This window comes from Pyricularia grisea, assembly GCF_004355905.1.
Source record: "Pyricularia grisea strain NI907 chromosome Unknown Pyricularia_grisea_NI907_Scaffold_1, whole genome shotgun sequence".
Lineage (NCBI taxonomy): Eukaryota > Fungi > Ascomycota > Sordariomycetes > Magnaporthales > Pyriculariaceae > Pyricularia > Pyricularia grisea.
Window position 1 is genome coordinate 2554573 of NW_022156716.1, and position 15598 is coordinate 2570170.

A 15598-nucleotide genomic window follows, 5' to 3' on the forward strand; every position below is an offset into this window, starting at 1 on the left:
ATTTATGTCAAATCGTCCATTTCCTCCGCAATTCGTGCTGATTTGGGTGAACAGAGTAGGTACCCTGCCTCGTGCGCATGCGGAGATTTTTCCTTAGCGGGCGGCAGGCTTGGTTGGGGCTGGCCCTCCAGATGAAGACGCTCCAAGGGTACGTGGTGGGCTAAATGCACACCTCGTTAAATGGCCAACTGCCCCCCCTCGTCCTTCGCACAGGACTGACGTTCTCCCACTCTTTCTTTCTCGCAATTTTCTGCTCTTATCTGTGTCCTACTTTCTTCGTCGTTTGTACTGTTTTATTGTTCTTACATCACGTATCTTCTTCCTCTCGTTTTGTTGCCGTCTACTGCCGAACCTGTTTGTTGTTGTTTTCTTGCTTACAACCCCAGTCCCGATCCGGCACTCTATATTGCAGGCATACTTTAGCGCAGGACAAGCAACACAACGCAAAATGGTGCGAAAAAGCCTTGGAGACGACACTGGAAATCCTGTTTTCCAAGCAGATGGATGATTTCCTGACCGCCGAAGGAAAGGAAAAAAAAAAGCACACATCTTCTTTTCTGGTTGCCTATCGACGAGAATAGCCCAAGGGACCGAGTGTCTGTCTGGGCCAGTCATGGTTTTGGGGTGCCGGGGGCCCTGGACCAGGGTCCGCCCTCCACCAAGACACGCCATCTTCTGGGATGGAAACCTTCACAGTTTACACCCAGCGAACGGATCAGACTTAAGAGGGTTTCAAATCTAGCAGTCACTGCGGATTTTCTAAAGGGGACCTTTTTACCAATTCATGGTCTAGTGAGGCATCAATCGAGGTGCCTTGGCCTGTTAACATCTTGATGTGGTGTTTCTTTCCGAGAGTTGGACCAAGAGCAGTGACGGAGCATGCAAGTTGATGGAACCACTTTTGACGCCTCAAGCTACCTGGTTCGGAGCAGCAGCGATTTATTGGCGGGGCGGGCGCCTTGCTGCTATACGCTTGAGTGACAAGCGACGATCACTGTGCAATTCACAGTTGGGAAAAATTACGGGGACGATGGAATCTGTTTGCTGCAAAAAAAAAAAAAAAAACAGCTCAAAGGCTGCATGGGGATAACTTTTCTCCAGACTGAGCAGCACTTGGGCACAATCACTTGGGAAGCTTTGTGACAAGTTGTCAGGCCAGGCTGTTGTGGTGGCTTTTGTCGTCGCATCCGACATTCCTCGGACGCCCAAGAAACATGGATTGAACAAGCCAGAGGTCGAAAAAGAATTGCCGGGGCGCTACAGCAAGGTTTTCGAGGTGTTAATGTTCAGCTTGACCTCGATTCCATGAAACCGCAACTATAAACCGAGTTGCGTGGCCTGCAGTCTACTCTGCAGCGTCCCAAGGAGTTGCTCACGCGAAGGTCAGACATTTTGCGCCCGGCACCCATCTTGCTCTCAAACCATATAACCTGCTCCAAACTTAAGCCCAAAAGAGTTCGGCTGCAGTGGCTGCAGGCGCCTCAGAACACTACCGTTATCACTCATTTGATGGTAACTCACCCAGACTGGTTGAAAATGCCCGTCAACTCGCCGCTAATGGCTGGCAAAGGCCAACAATTCAGCATGTATGCGACATATGAGGTCAAGACTGGGGTTCTCACAGCCTTACTAACAAAGAGGTTCATGTTGTGCCACTGCGGCGGCCATCGGGACGGTTGACTTGACTTGCCTTGATGCGATGGGATGGGTCTACTCTCTATCAAAAGTGGGACCTGCCGCAGGTCTCAGCAATCGCGTGCATTTGATTGGCTTCGACTCATGTTATAAAACGCTTTCGCTTAAAACTGAGCTAATCCACTCGTGGAAAAGAGTGAACAGCGGCGGGTTGGGCCAAGGAGAGCAAGAACACAGCCGACCCGGCTGGCCTGCAAGAGCGCAACTCTCGCATCACAGTTCACACAGTTCAGTTCATCCACACACTGAACGCGCGCCTTAGGTAAGACCTTCCCCTTTTCTTGCTCTCATTTTTGCCAGCCCCGGCTGTCCGGCGATGCAATAACATTTGTATTTTGTCCCGTGACATTTGCCCATCAATTTCCTAGCCTTTTCTGGATGAAACGAGGCTCTGATTGCTGCAAAAGTTGATGGTTGCTTGTTCCCGACGTGTTGCGATCGGGTGGCCCCAATAACCAACGCGCCAAAAAATTCTGCCTCACCTTTCCGGGCCCTCAGCAGCGTATCCCTCACCTCCTTCCTGCCTTACCTTTCTGCCTGGTTTCTGTCTCTCAACCCCAGTCTAGCGGAACCCACACGTCTTTTCGCGCGCGCGTTTCCCCCATAGGAAGAGCCGCTGCGACTCGTGCTTGCTTGCTTGCTGTCTGTCTGCTGGCCCCAAGGGATCGAGCACAGCACTCCGTCCCAGCACCCTACCCCCCGACCACTTTCGCAACGCAGAAAAAAAAACGCCCCATACCCGGAACAAGCACTCACACACACACACCACACACACCACACACACTCTTCATCCGCGACGCGACGACTCCATCGCGACAAGTGCTCGCCGTGTCACTTTCCATCTCTTTTTTTTATACTTTTGTATTCATACGTGTATTGCAGACTTCAAACCAATGATCGCTGCTAATTCCGCGCCATCGTAGTCGCCAGATGGGTCGGGCTCTCTCCTCTTTCTTGCTCCTCACCCTCTGCTTCTGCCTCTAGCCATGAGCTCCTGGATGAACGACGCCTCCGCCGCTCTCCCCAATCATAATGGCAACGGCTTTACACATCACGTTAGCGATCCTTCCCAGTCTTCAGGAGCCATGATGGACCCATCCGCCTATATGGCCAATTCGGGCCAATTCAATCCCGCCGCCGCTGCGCAGTTCGCGAACCCTCAACAAATGCTCGCCATGCAAAATGGCAATATGCGCAACCAGCCCGGTGGCTTTCCCAACCCGGTTTATCAAACGAACTCGGTTATCCCATCGAAGCGACCTCGACCGCGTGAAGACAGCCTCGCGGGCTCGCCCAGGCCGGCCCCGGGAATGGCACCCACTTCACGCGCCGAGACGCCTCAGCAAAATCATTATGCGAACTATCCACCACAACAGCCGCAGCAACAACAACCTCAACAACAGCAATCTCAACAACAGACGTCACAGCAGCCACAGCAACCACAGCAACCACAACAGCAAACTCCTTCAGGACAACCGTCTCCATACCCTCATCTTCAGACAAATGGGTCGGCTAACGCGACTCCCTCCCCGATAATGGCGAACCAAATGCGACCTGGTAGTGTACCTCAACGGGTGTCAACCGCATCTCCCCATCCGTATTCTCCTGCAGGTCAAAACTTCGGACATCAAGCGTCACCAGCGCCTTCTGAACAAGGCGGAACACCGCAGCCGAACGCGTACATGCAGCAAGGGAACTACCCTCCTGCCTTCAATCAGCAGTTTGCACCAAGCCCGTCCCAAGCGCGACATACTCAAAGTCCTATGGCAGGGCAAATGCCTGGTCAGATGGGCGGCCCTATGGGAGGGCAGATGATGCCTCAGCCGATGGGCCATTTACCACCTCAGGTCGGGCAAATGTCTCCCCAGCAAATGAGCCAAATGGGGATGATGGGTCAAATGCCACAACATATGTTTCCAGGTCAAATGCAACAAATGAATCAAATGCAACAAATGCAACACTTTCAACAGCTGCAGCAGCAAATGCCGCAGGCTGCGAGGGACCAACAGAAACTCCTCCAGCAAATGCAGATGCAACGTCAATTCCAGCAGCAGCAGCAACCGCAACAGCAGCACCAGCAGCCACCTAACCAACATAGACAGCCGCAGCCTCAGCAGCCCCCGCCGCAACAACAACATCCTCAACAAGTGGCCCAGTCGCCTTCAGTTCAGAAATCACCTGTTCCGCCATCCCCCCAGGCTCAGCCGCAAGGTGTGCAGATGTCTCCCCAGATGGCCGGCCAAAACCGCAACGTTATGGCGAGACAGCAAATGCCCAACGGCCAGATGCCGCCAGGCGCAATGCGTCCTCAGCCTGGCCAGCCCATGCCATCTCAGCCTGGCATGCAACGAGGTCCTCCCGGAGCCCCCGATTTCCTAGAAAAGCTCTCTCAGTTCATGTCTAAACAAGGACAGCCGCTTGACCCGAACCCAATCGTCGAGAACCGACCGATCAGTCTATGGAATCTCAGGCAAGCCGTTGGCAAGCATGGTGGGTACCGAAACGTGACGCAGAGCAATCTGTGGCCCAATGTATCAAACGCGCTGGGTATGCATCCCGTGCAGTTCCAGATGGCGCCGGCACAACTGCGACAGATATATGAGAGGAACTTGCTCAGGTTCGACGATTACATGGCCCAAGGCCGGGCGAAGCAAATGCAACAGGCGCAACAGTCACAGCAACATCCAGGTATGCCTGGACACGCCCAGACCCCCGGCACACCGACGAAACCCGGCATGCCTGGGCAGATGCCGCCAGGCTCAGTCATGAACCAACCGGGTCAGCCGCCTCACTTGGTGCAGGGACAGCCGCCGGCCCCAGCGAAGCAGGGGCAACCGCCCATGATGAATGGCTTCTCAAGCACCTCTGTGCAGCCCCAGCCACACCCAGCTGCGATGCAGGGCCATGCCAGGAACAGTCTTTCGCGTAATATTCAAGGGACGCCAACCCGCGATGACCTTGCAGGGCAATCCCCCATGTCGGCCAAAGGCGTGAGATCCTCACTTCCGGGACCTCCGCCTCTCGACCCCAGTCCTAAGAGGGAACCTGTTCCAGCCGAAGATCCTTCTATTTATAGGCCCATCGTGCGACAATGGAAGGAAAACGAGTACGCAGGCGTTTACTATGGCGAATCCTTTGAGATTGTCACACAACGGCTGAGAGAGCTCCGGCCAGACGTTCCGCCTCTAGCTGCCTTGGGCAACATTGATTTGCATGCTCTTTGCAGAAGCCTCCAGTCCGGCATTCGAGCCGAGGTCCGCATGGCGCTTGATACACTCGCCACCTTTACCGCAAGTGAAGCTCGCCAGTTTCAAGTTGACCTCAACCAGGCTGGAGAGCTCATCGAATGCTTGTTGGAATGCGCCGAAGATCAACTTGATGTCCTGGTCGATAACACTGTTGAGGTCTCTGACGAGATCCTAATCAGTAATTACGAGGACGTCATCCGCGCATGTCACATCGAGAACTCGACTATGCACGATGAGCCTACGCCTGGGTCAGAAGAATACGAGCTCGATCGAGCCGTTGATCGCTTGTTGTGTATTACTACAATTATTCGCAACATGTCATTTGGCATAGTCGAACAGGACGAAGTTCGTACCCGGTCAGTCCTTGCGGAAGAAGAAGTAGTCAAATTCTTGTGCACCTTGATACGATATCTTGGTACCAGGAACATGTTACTCCGGACTCATCGCAACACCCTCGACTTGATGAAGGATGTCGTAACTATCCTTTCCAACATATCGACTTGTGTGGAAATCTCCGAAAGAGAACACGCATACTGTTTCCTCCAGTTTGCTTTAGCCTTTGCTCCTGCGCCTGCGCCCAACCTCGCCGCCGATAACCTTTACTTCCCGCCGTATAACCCTCAGCTTCACACATATCTACCGGTGGCCATCGAAGCCTTTTCGAAGCTCCTAGTCAGCAAAGAACAGAACAGGAGTCATTTTGCAGCTATTCTGGCCGGAGACATGTCACAATCAATGCCATATGAGCTCCTGACACGTTGCTTTGGCCTGGCTATATCATTGATACCTGAGCAAAGCCTTGATGTCACTAGGGCACCGGTTCCCGAGGCGCGAAAGCCTGCGCTGATGCAAGGTCTGCTAGTAGCGCAAACAATTCTCAGCCTTGCCCCTGGCCATGATTCAGAAATTGTTCGAGCCTGGCTGTCGAGTGGATGTGATTTCCCTCAGAATCTTCACAGGCTCACATGGCACATGTGTCAGCAGTTTGAATACATCAAAGAGAAAGTTCATCAACAGCCGAGGACTGGCCATGGCCGCAACCGTGCACCTCCTCAACTGCCACAGCAAGCATACGACTGTCTGTATCTCGCAGCTTTGAGTTCGTCGATATTAAGACGCCTAGCCGAGAAGTCAAGGGATCCTGCCGATCCGAAGGGGTCCATACCGCCCAAAGTTGTGCCAAGCACAGATTTGGTCTGCGAATTACTCAAGCTTCCTTCGGATGAATGGACAAGGTCTGATGTTCGTGTTCTGCAACAACTTGTTGCGGCGGCCTCTTTGGATGATTAATGAGAATCATTTGCTGAGCTCATTTTTTTCGAATGCCTACTCAAGCGTCCATCCATCGAAAGCATCTCGTTCTAAGGGGTGGATACTCTGGCTGTCAGAATTTCGGTCGAGTTTGCTTGGCTTGGCAATAAAGCTTTATGGATATAGAAGTTCTTCTCACGCCCCAATTCTGGTTCTTTCAGGCATTCGTACGGGAGATTGTCTGAGAAATGAATTGGTTTCTACCTAGGGTTTCAGGGTCTGGTGTTGTTGGTGTTAATTGTCCCTTCCCGCTACGTGTAAAATTCTACATCGAGTGTAGGGAAGACTTTTGTGTATAAGAATTTAGCGTACATCTCTATGTTGTGTTACATTTAACCACCTATCTGTCATTTCCCTTGACCACACTACACTACGCTGTCCAGTGACTCCATTTAGTCAAACTTAACGTCAACAAGACGGGGATCGGTCTCCCATCTTGTCCAACTATTCCACAAGCTGTAGTAATACAACACTGGAATGAGTACTATTATTACACAACCGTGCCACAGAATGACGGCTCTAGAAACCCTACACTGCGGACCGGCTCAGGATGCCTTCCTTTTTCCCACGACTCGCTATTGTTGTCAAGCGGACCCTTGTGTCTAGTGGGCAAGTAAGGCGATGTCCCTCTTACAAAGCATTTTGCACATCAATACCGAGGTTTGAAGTACATCAGAATCCCTTAGACTGGAGATATTCGACGATGGCAGTTTTATGTTCCCCCTGTGATTCAAGGCACGGGAACGTCAGCAACTCCTCCAAGCAGATATCTCAAACAATAAACCAACAACTCAAACCCTTACCTTTACCCAGATGTGGTTCGTCACGCCCCTGACCTCTATCTCGGGAGTGCCGAGCAGCTCCACGAGTTCGTCCCTCAAAGTATGCGCGTCTCCGTCGATCTTGCGGATCAACGTCAGCCCGGGCAGGGAGGACTTCTTGTCGTGGTAGACAGGGAGCAAATTGGACGCGGTGCGGTTGACAAAGAATGGGCCCCGGACTTTATGGCTCGGCCGCGGCGTCGCTATCGACTTCTTGGGCGGGTGAGGCCTGCGCTCCCGCCGCGTCAATGCTGGGGCCTTGGTTGCTTTCGGGGTGGGTGCCGGTTTCTTTGGCGTGATTGTTGCTGTAGAGGCGCATCTCCTCAATATCGGGGCGGCGGTAGTGAAGGATGGGAGCGTGAGGTTGGTTCGAGGAGCGGCGGCGGCGGCGGCTAGCCTCTCGAAGGGCGTGGCCCGTAGGAGACAGCGGCTAGACATTTTTACGTTCGGCGAATATGTCGCAAGTCTGGTGTTGAGGGTTTTGATTTGTCAATTGGTGTGGATGTGACAAACAAACGGGCAAAACGTTGACGTCGTCGCCAAAACCGTGGGCCGCGAATCAGTAGCTATTCTATGTACCTGGGACTAGGTAGTTGCAAAAGGGAGCTCTCTACGGTCAAAGAAAGTCGTCTTCACCGACCTGGCAGAAAAAGGGACACGGAAAATCTTCGGGTCCGCGCGCGCACCCTGACTTGGGGAATTTTGGCTGCCAAATTCGTAGGCGGCATTGATTGGGCGCTGGGCCCCGGTTTTGTGTTTGCGCACCAAAAATTACGGTGCCCCACGACTCACAACTCTTGCTCCCGCCTTCCCCCACTATTTGGAAAATCGGAATCGGGCTGGCGACGACGACGATTTTGGCTTTGCTGTCAAATTGAAGGGCAACGAAAGCGAAACCCGAGAAAGCAAGAGTGCAAAAATCTGCACCTTGAACTACTGTAGCAACAAAAAAGAAAGCCAACTCGACGGGAAATTATAGTCGATTTCACCAATCCCACCAACCAGCCCACACAACCATTATCCATCATGGCGCCGTCCGCTGAAAGCGAGGACAACTCGCTCGCCCAGTTCGACCTCCTCCCGAAGCTGGTCAAGAACCTCGACCGCCACCTGATCTTCCCGCTCCTCGACGCCGCCAGCGCCCAGTACTACGATGAGGAGACCAACGAGCCCAGGAACGTCGAGAAGGCGCGCGAGATGACCAAGGCCAAGTTTGAGCTCCTCAAGAAGACAAACATGACCGACTACGTCGCCAACCTCCACTGCGAGCTTGAGGGCACCGACGAGCCGCCCGCAGAGTACGCTGAGAAGAGGCAAAAGGTCATCAAGCAGCTGCAGGACTTTGAGGACTCGGTCAGCAAGCTGAGGGATCTGCTGGACCGCGAGGAGGTCATCTCCAACCTGCGTAGCGACAAGGTGGCCAACTTGGAGTTTTTGAAGAAGGAGCACGATGTAAGGATTTGAAACGACCCCAGATTTGTTGAAATCGTGATTACCGATTTCAACCTATGTTTGTAATCTGACAATCATTGACACAACCTCGAATAGGTCACCATCGAAATGGTCACAGCACTGTACGACTTTGGTAACTTCCAGTACAGCTGCGGCAACTACCCGGCGGCGGCAGAGCTTCTGTACCAGTTCCGTGTCCTCTCTACGGACAACGACAAGGTCTCGGCGGCAACGTGGGGCAAGCTCGCATCTGAGATTCTGTCTGGAAACTGGGAGGGTGCCATGGAGGAGCTCAAAAAGGTCCGCGAGGATATCGACTCGAGGCTTTTCAACAACCCGTTGGCGCAGCTGCAGCACAGGACGTGGCTGACCCACTGGGCCCTGTTCCCTCTGTTCAACGACGAGAACTCGCGTGAGGCCTTGCTCGAGATGTTCTTCTCGCCCAACTACATCAACACCATCCAGACCTCGTGCCCGTGGATTCTGCGTTACCTGGCCGTCGTTGTCATCGCCGGTCGCGGCCGCGCACGCAACACTGGTGCTTACCAGAAGCAGCTCAAGGACGTTGTCCGCATCGTGAAGCAGGAGGGCTACGAGTACTCCGACCCCGTTACGGACTTTGTTCGCGCTCTCTACATCGACTTTGACTTCGAGGAGGCGCAGAGGCAGCTCCCGCGCGCCGAGGAGGTCTTGAGGACCGACTTCTTCCTCATGTCGATCGGCGACTCGTTCGTCGATGCAGCACGCCACCTCTTCTTTGAGTCGTACTGCAAGATCCACGCACGTATCGACCTCAAGAGGCTCAGCGAGCAGCTCGGTCTCAACGTGGACGAGGGCGAGAAGTGGATCGTTAACCTCATCCGCGACACGCGCCTCGACGCCAAGATTGACTTCCAGGAGGGAACCGTCGTCATGAACCACCCCAACAGCAGCGTATACCAGCAGGTCATTGAGAGAACAAAGGGCGGTTTCTTCAGAACCCAGGTCCTCAGCGCAGCTGTCGCGAGATAGAAGACGCGATAGTTCTGTTGTTGTAATGGAAAAGAAAAAGAGACAAAACAAAAACCAAAATATTGTTCTTGAAATTACACCCGTTACTCGCTTTCTTCCAAGCCAAGGAACCACACATCCGTCAACCTAGCTGGGAAAAAAAAAAACAACAACAAAAGATTGGTTCCCAGGTGATGGCTGATAAATCAAGGCCGGTTCACCCCCTGATTATAACAAAAGGGATCAATAATGGGAATTTAGTAGCTACGCATGTCTGCTGTCTCTGTCAAGTTGATGATGAGCCGATGGGGATTTTTCCGGGTGGAAACTTTTTTTTTAAATGCATTCTGGTCGGCGTTCTGGGCGTCCCGGTTGGCTTTTCGATTTGGCAAGATGTACTACGAGGCTGAAGGATGGCAGAGGCAAAAAACATAGCTGGGCACTCTTCGACGGGGGGAGGAGATGGTTTGTTGAGCTTTGTCTGGCTGACGTACTTGGTTGTGGCTTTTTTATCTTTTTCTCTTTAGAGATCAAAAGGGGCGACAGAAAAGCTCTCTAGATTTGGCCCAAATACACTTGTCACTGACAACAAACTCTTATCTACACACTTCACCAAGTCATGGAAACTTGCAATGTGTTCAACGCCTTCTGTAACTAGTCTTTTTTTTTTATTAACCAAATTAAACCAGCTCTAGTTTCTAGATATCCAACTGGTGCAGTGTTTGCCTTTTTAGACCCCAGGATTGCCTACATCCCAGCGGGATTTGTCATTATCATTAAAATACAAGAAGCAAAATCACTGGTATGCGAGGTTGAACGGCACTGTCTCGAGGACGTCCCAATCGTCGACATTGGACTCGTCACCAAACACCCTCAGAGCGGTGAGGACTATCTTGTACGAGCCGGCGGGCACCACAGTGCCGTCTGCCAGCTTGCCGACAAAATAGGCCCGCTGCTGGGTGCGACTGAGGTGACGCAGCGGCCAGCCGTCGACGTCTCCCATGGTGGCGATGCCGGTTGGGCTCTTAGGGCCAGTGTTCTTAGCGTCGTCGGCCGAGACGACCTGCGCGTACATGATGGACGTGCCGAGCAGCGAGCGGTAGTAAACGTTGGGCAGGTTCACTTCGTCGTTGGGTGATTTGCCTGGGATCGACTGCGTAGAGTTCGTCGAGGGTTTGGTGAGCGTGTAGGTCCTGTTGGCCGGGGAGGGCGCGTAGCCGTTGGCGAGGTAGACGGCGTCGCTCGGCAGCAGGGGAATAGAGCGCATGCTGCCGGCCGCGCCGAGGTAGGGGATCACGAGGTTCTCGCCGCGGGTGCTGTTGATGTTGACGTAGCCGCCGTAGATGGGGAGCAGGCTGGCGTTGAGCCCGTTGGTGACAGGAGGCTGGGTGAAGGTGATCTCGACCTCGGCCGAGCCGCCGGCCGGGACGGTGACAGAGTCCTGGCTAAACTGGAGCGACGCCCACGTGTCCACCATGGGGTTGGGGAAGGTGTTCTGTATCAGATACCCGTCGCTCGTAGTGGTCAAGGTGTGCTGCGTGGGGGCTCTGGTGTGGCCGAGCGCGTAGGTTGCCTCTTCGGATCCCGTGTTCTCGATGGTGAACTTTTGGGTGCCTTCAAAGTGCTCCGTGTCGTTCAAGGCGAAGTTTGCCCTGCTCAGAGTCGTCTTTGAGTACGCCGCGTCGAACACTTGAATGATACCGGAGCTAGAGAGAGAGAGAGAAAAACACATGTTAGAGAAATCACGATGTTAGCATGACATGGGAGCGTTAGACACATACCCCTGCTGGGCAATGGGAGCGAGCTTATCCGGGTAGCTAGTGGAACCGTCGAACCACACCAAGGGTCTCGAGGTTGAACCAATCAGGCTGGCGATCAATTTGGGATCCATGGTGCCCCTGACCTCACCCACAAGCGCAAAGGAAGCTGCGGCCAGCGGACAGGCCATCGACGTTCCACTCATGACGCGGTATCCTCCCAAGGCCACGGGGAAGGTACCGAGGATGCTTCCACCAGGTGCCGCGATCGAGGGCTTCAAATTAAGCTCGTAGGTAGGACCCCACGTTGTGAAGGTGTTCATGTAGCCACCCGAGACTTTGTTCTCGAGTTCAATGAGCTAGGGAGATGCCGAGTCAGTTTAATTCCCACTCGACTTACCAAGGGGGCGATACAAAAAAAAAAAAAATACATACAGTGGTGTTGGGTGCACTAGGCCCTGGGACTGTGACGTTTATGCCGACACCACGACTAAGGAGGTCGATCCACTGAGCTCCCTGAAAGGGCGCAACTGACAATACGCCCGAGATGCCGTCTGCGTAAACAAACTGATCGTTGAAAGAGCTGTGGGTACAAACACTCTATTAGTCAAATGCACCGGGAGCGAGATCCACCAGTAGACAGGAATGGTTTGCTCACTCGTTGCTCTGCACGTAGTAAGCCATGTAGCGCCCTCCCTTGGCGAGAATGTTCGCAGCCTGATCAATGGGATAGCATCTAGTGGCGCGGGAATCCGGGACTCGCAGCAGAACAAGCTTATCACTGAGGTCTGGCGTGTCATCGGGGAGCGGGCTGCAGGCATCATTAATAGACGTAGTATCGTTCCCGACGGCCCACAGGGGTAGGGTCATCTCGTGAGGAAAGGTCGGGGTTCCCTGGTGGAGAGCAAAGGTAACGTTCTGTTGTTCGGCGGTCGAGTAGGAGCCCGCGGCGACCAGCTCCGGGAGCAAAGTGTTCCTAACCGAACCAACACCCGTGACACTGTGGCCGGCGGCGGGGTTCAAAGTGTAGAACATGCCAGCGCCGCCGTCGTTACCCACAGCGACAACCACAGGCACGCCGGCATCCGCAATGCGGCTAGCCACCATGGCCCACGGCTCATCCTCCCAACCTCCGTCTTGTCCGGCAGAAAGCGAAATAACATCTGCACCCTCGTCGAAAGCACGGAGGAAGGCGGCGATGTAAATGTCGGTGTCCGACTTTTGGTGACAGTTCCAAGCACGATACATTCTGATCTTGGCACCCGGGGCAGCACCCGTGAAGCCGTACGGGTTAGCCTGGGCAGCTATAATGCCCGTAACATGGGTGCCATGGCCCTCACAGTTGTCGTAAGGGTCAGAATCTAATCCACTCATGTCAGTAAATGCTGAATTTCCAATAGTAATAATAACAGTCTGGGCCTTGTTGACCCTTTTTGAGACGCGGCCGTGTGTATTAGCGAGGATCTGAAAACCAGGACTAACCTTGAACCGGTACGTCAACTCCAGGCTCGAAATCGGCGTCACCGACAAAGTCCCATCCTCCTTCGACCAGACAACCGGGACCGAAACAACCACCGAGAGCCGGGTGTTTCCAGTCGACGCCGGAGTCGATGATGGCCACACGCTTGCCGTTACCCTTGATGCCCTTGGCATGCAGCATGCTGATCTGGGTGTCGACATGCGGCCTGAAAGTGTCGACATCGCTGCTGTTTCCGTCGGCGGTCTGGCGTTTGATGATATCCAGGGGCTGGTCACCCGTGACCGTGTTGTTCTTGTCATCCTCGCCTCGGTCAATGGTCACGGCCCGCACAGGCCAAACCGCCTTAACCGTAGGCTTGGACTTGATAATGTTGAGGAGCTGCGAAGAGTCTCCCTTGGTGCCAGTGACTTGGAAGGAGGCACCGTTGAACAGCTTGGAGGAAAACTTCCTGCGCTCCTGCGTCTTGAGGCCATCCTCGCTGGAGAGAGTCTGGTACAAGGCCTCGGGGGTCTCACCGTCCTGGAGCTCGACGACAAAAGAGCCCTGGACTGAAGTGGACGTGGCTGCGGCTGTGGCAAAGGAGCCGAACAGGGCAGCGCCCAGGAGACTTGAAATCCTCATGGTGCCTTGGGGTTAGCAGAAGGGCTCTTGGAGGTGAAACGAATGACTAGAGCCTAGGATGGTGAAGAAAGGGGAAAAAAAAAAAAGAACAAAGTACCTGGGGAGGTCTACATGGCGTCGTTCGTGCTGCTTTTAACCTAAGTCGATCGATCCGTTCCCACTATTAAAAAGAACCGGCGTAGATATTTACCTATTCCGGAGAACCGATCGCTGCCGGGATTGGATTCAAGGGAACTGCGTGATCAAACTGCTGCTTTCGCACCAAGGATTAAGCGCCAAGACGAGGTTGATGGTATCCACCATCGAGGAGACGCATGGGCAAACACGAGATTTGAAGACTGCCGATTCTTAGACGCAGTAGGCAGGTGGGTCCAATATGCTGCATGAAAGCCCAATCAAACCTGCCCGGGCAACATGAAGAGTAGAGGGGCTGCCCCTTGGCAAACTGAATTAAATCATGTCCGCTTTCGTATTCCCCCTGGGATGTTGTTCTCGATGGTACTTACTGCAGTATTTTGAAGGAAAACAATTACATATACTTTATACTTGAATAATAGAAAAACACGGACTTCAAAATTTGATCGTCGATCAGTTGATTCATACCCGATTTTATTTTCATTGGAAAAGGTCATAACAACCAAAAAAAGAAAAGAAAAAAAAAACTCATGTCATATCATATCTCATTTCTCATTCCTTCTCATTCTTCCTCATTCTCCTCACTTGTACATCTTGATAGAGTTAAACAGCCAGTAGGTCTCCTTGTAAGCCTGCGGATTGGCACCCACGTAGGCGTTGCACGAACCTCCCGGCGCCGAGCCGCACTGCGGGTAACCCTCAATCTGCGATTTGTAGTCGTACATGATGGCACCGCAGAAGCTTGTATTGATGATCTACAACCCATTTCGGATCGCAGAGTCAGCTTCTCAAATTCCCTTCAAAGAAACTGAGGAATACTCTAGAATGTCAAGGAAGTTTTGCAAAAGTGTTTCTTACAATCGTCAAGTCCTTAAAAGTCTTGCCCACGTTACAAGACGAGCTGGACCGGAAGTCGGCCTGTGGCGTTCCCCACAGCGACGGATTGGGCTTCCCCGATGTGATGTCGGATGTGATCTTGTTCCGCGGCAGGAACCAGACCCGGATCCCTGTAGTGTCTAGAAGGAGGGCGTATATGCCACCACCGCCGTTGTTGAACTCGGTGCCAAAGGAACCTCTTCCTCCATTGACTCCGCAACCGGCACTATAAATCCCAAGAAGCGTCAGCCTTTTTTTTTTTTTTATGTTTACCAAAAAAGCAGGGCCCCCCTACCCCCCATCAAGAAAACGCTCTACTTACGGATTGCTCGGCAACCCCTCGCATCCCTTCAGATCACAGTCCCTCCTCAGCTCCGGGCCCTTGAGGCTGGGGAAAGTACATCTGCCACACGTGTGAAGCGAGACCGTGTTCTCAGCCTGTCCAGTCCAGCCGTTACCCTCGACAAAGTCGATTTCGCTGATCGGGTTCTCATTCATGTTATATGCCCAGCTAACATCCAACCCAGGGAGTCAGCAAAAAAAAAAAAAAAAAAAAAAAAAAAAAAACTTTGCTCTCTTATTTTATGCCACCGTTGCCAATAACACGTTGATGCCCTTGTCCGAACTTTCTGATAGGAAGGGAAAACTCACAGTGCAGGCCAAACACCACAGGCATTTCCAGGCATGTGGGCAATGTCAGCAAGAAGCAGCCCGCCGTTGAATGTCTCACGCGATTCCAGCCGGACGCTCTTGCGGCCCCTGCCGTTGATGGGGACCGTGTTGGTGCTGTCCACGCCAATGTACATCTGGTTGCCACGGTACGCCATCAAGCCGCTGCTGAGCGCCTCCTGCCTGGTGGCATAGTCCACAAAGCCGCTTGTTGGGTCGCCCGTACTATACCCGAGGTTGTTGAAAAATGCGCGCTGTGTGCGTGTTGAAAAATAAGGTTCGTCTGTCAGTAAGCACTTTTTTTTGTGACAAATCCCATGGTACAAAACTTGGACCTGAGAAAATAAGTACTGTCAGGCACTTACATCCCGAACGTTGAAAAAGTCGAAAAAGTTGGTCGACCTGTCGTAGCTCTTCACAAGCTTGTACTGCTGCGCGCTCGTAGCTGTAACGGCCGAGAGGAGCATGAAAAGAGACTTGTGTGAAGCCATGATGACTGTTGCTCTAACTGGTACCGTTAGAAGCAAAGCTGGATAGGGATAT

The 15598-nt window shown here is 53.0% G+C and overlaps 5 protein-coding genes across 5 annotated transcripts; 2 read left to right on the forward strand and 3 right to left on the reverse strand.

Annotated features, from left to right (window-relative positions):
* Positions 1 to 973: 973 nt before the first annotated feature.
* PgNI_00741 (uncharacterized protein) lies at positions 974 to 7665 on the reverse strand. The gene is made up of 2 exons (XM_031120818.1): positions 7058 to 7665; positions 974 to 6977 (listed from the first exon to the last, which is right to left on the reverse strand). The coding sequence occupies exons 1-2, from the start codon at positions 7511 to 7513 to the stop codon at positions 6927 to 6929; spliced, it is 507 nt and encodes a 168-aa protein (XP_030987556.1). The 5' UTR covers positions 7514 to 7665; the 3' UTR covers positions 974 to 6926.
* On the forward strand, positions 2682 to 6233 carry PgNI_00742 (uncharacterized protein; the record flags this gene model as incomplete). The annotated part of the gene is made up of 1 exon (XM_031120819.1): positions 2682 to 6233. One exon carries the CDS (start codon positions 2682 to 2684, stop codon positions 6231 to 6233), a length of 3552 nt encoding a protein of 1183 aa, XP_030987557.1.
* A 238-nt stretch (positions 7666 to 7903) lies between the features above and the next one.
* PgNI_00743 (uncharacterized protein) lies at positions 7904 to 13565 on the reverse strand. The gene is made up of 6 exons (XM_031120820.1): positions 12757 to 13565; positions 11933 to 12635; positions 11710 to 11857; positions 11299 to 11633; positions 8624 to 11223; positions 7904 to 8527 (listed from the first exon to the last, which is right to left on the reverse strand). Exons 1-5 carry the CDS (start codon positions 13373 to 13375, stop codon positions 10314 to 10316), a joined length of 2715 nt encoding a protein of 904 aa, XP_030987558.1. The 5' UTR covers positions 13376 to 13565; the 3' UTR covers positions 7904 to 8527; positions 8624 to 10313.
* Positions 8102 to 9538, forward strand: PgNI_00744 (uncharacterized protein; the record flags this gene model as incomplete). The annotated part of the gene is made up of 2 exons (XM_031120821.1): positions 8102 to 8527; positions 8624 to 9538. The coding sequence occupies 2 exons, from the start codon at positions 8102 to 8104 to the stop codon at positions 9536 to 9538; spliced, it is 1341 nt and encodes a 446-aa protein (XP_030987550.1).
* A 526-nt stretch (positions 13566 to 14091) lies between the features above and the next one.
* On the reverse strand, positions 14092 to 15546 carry PgNI_00745 (uncharacterized protein; the record flags this gene model as incomplete). The annotated part of the gene is made up of 5 exons (XM_031120822.1): positions 14092 to 14265; positions 14369 to 14612; positions 14709 to 14897; positions 15038 to 15309; positions 15421 to 15546. 5 exons carry the CDS (start codon positions 15544 to 15546, stop codon positions 14092 to 14094), a joined length of 1005 nt encoding a protein of 334 aa, XP_030987551.1.
* Positions 15547 to 15598: the final 52 nt, after the last annotated feature.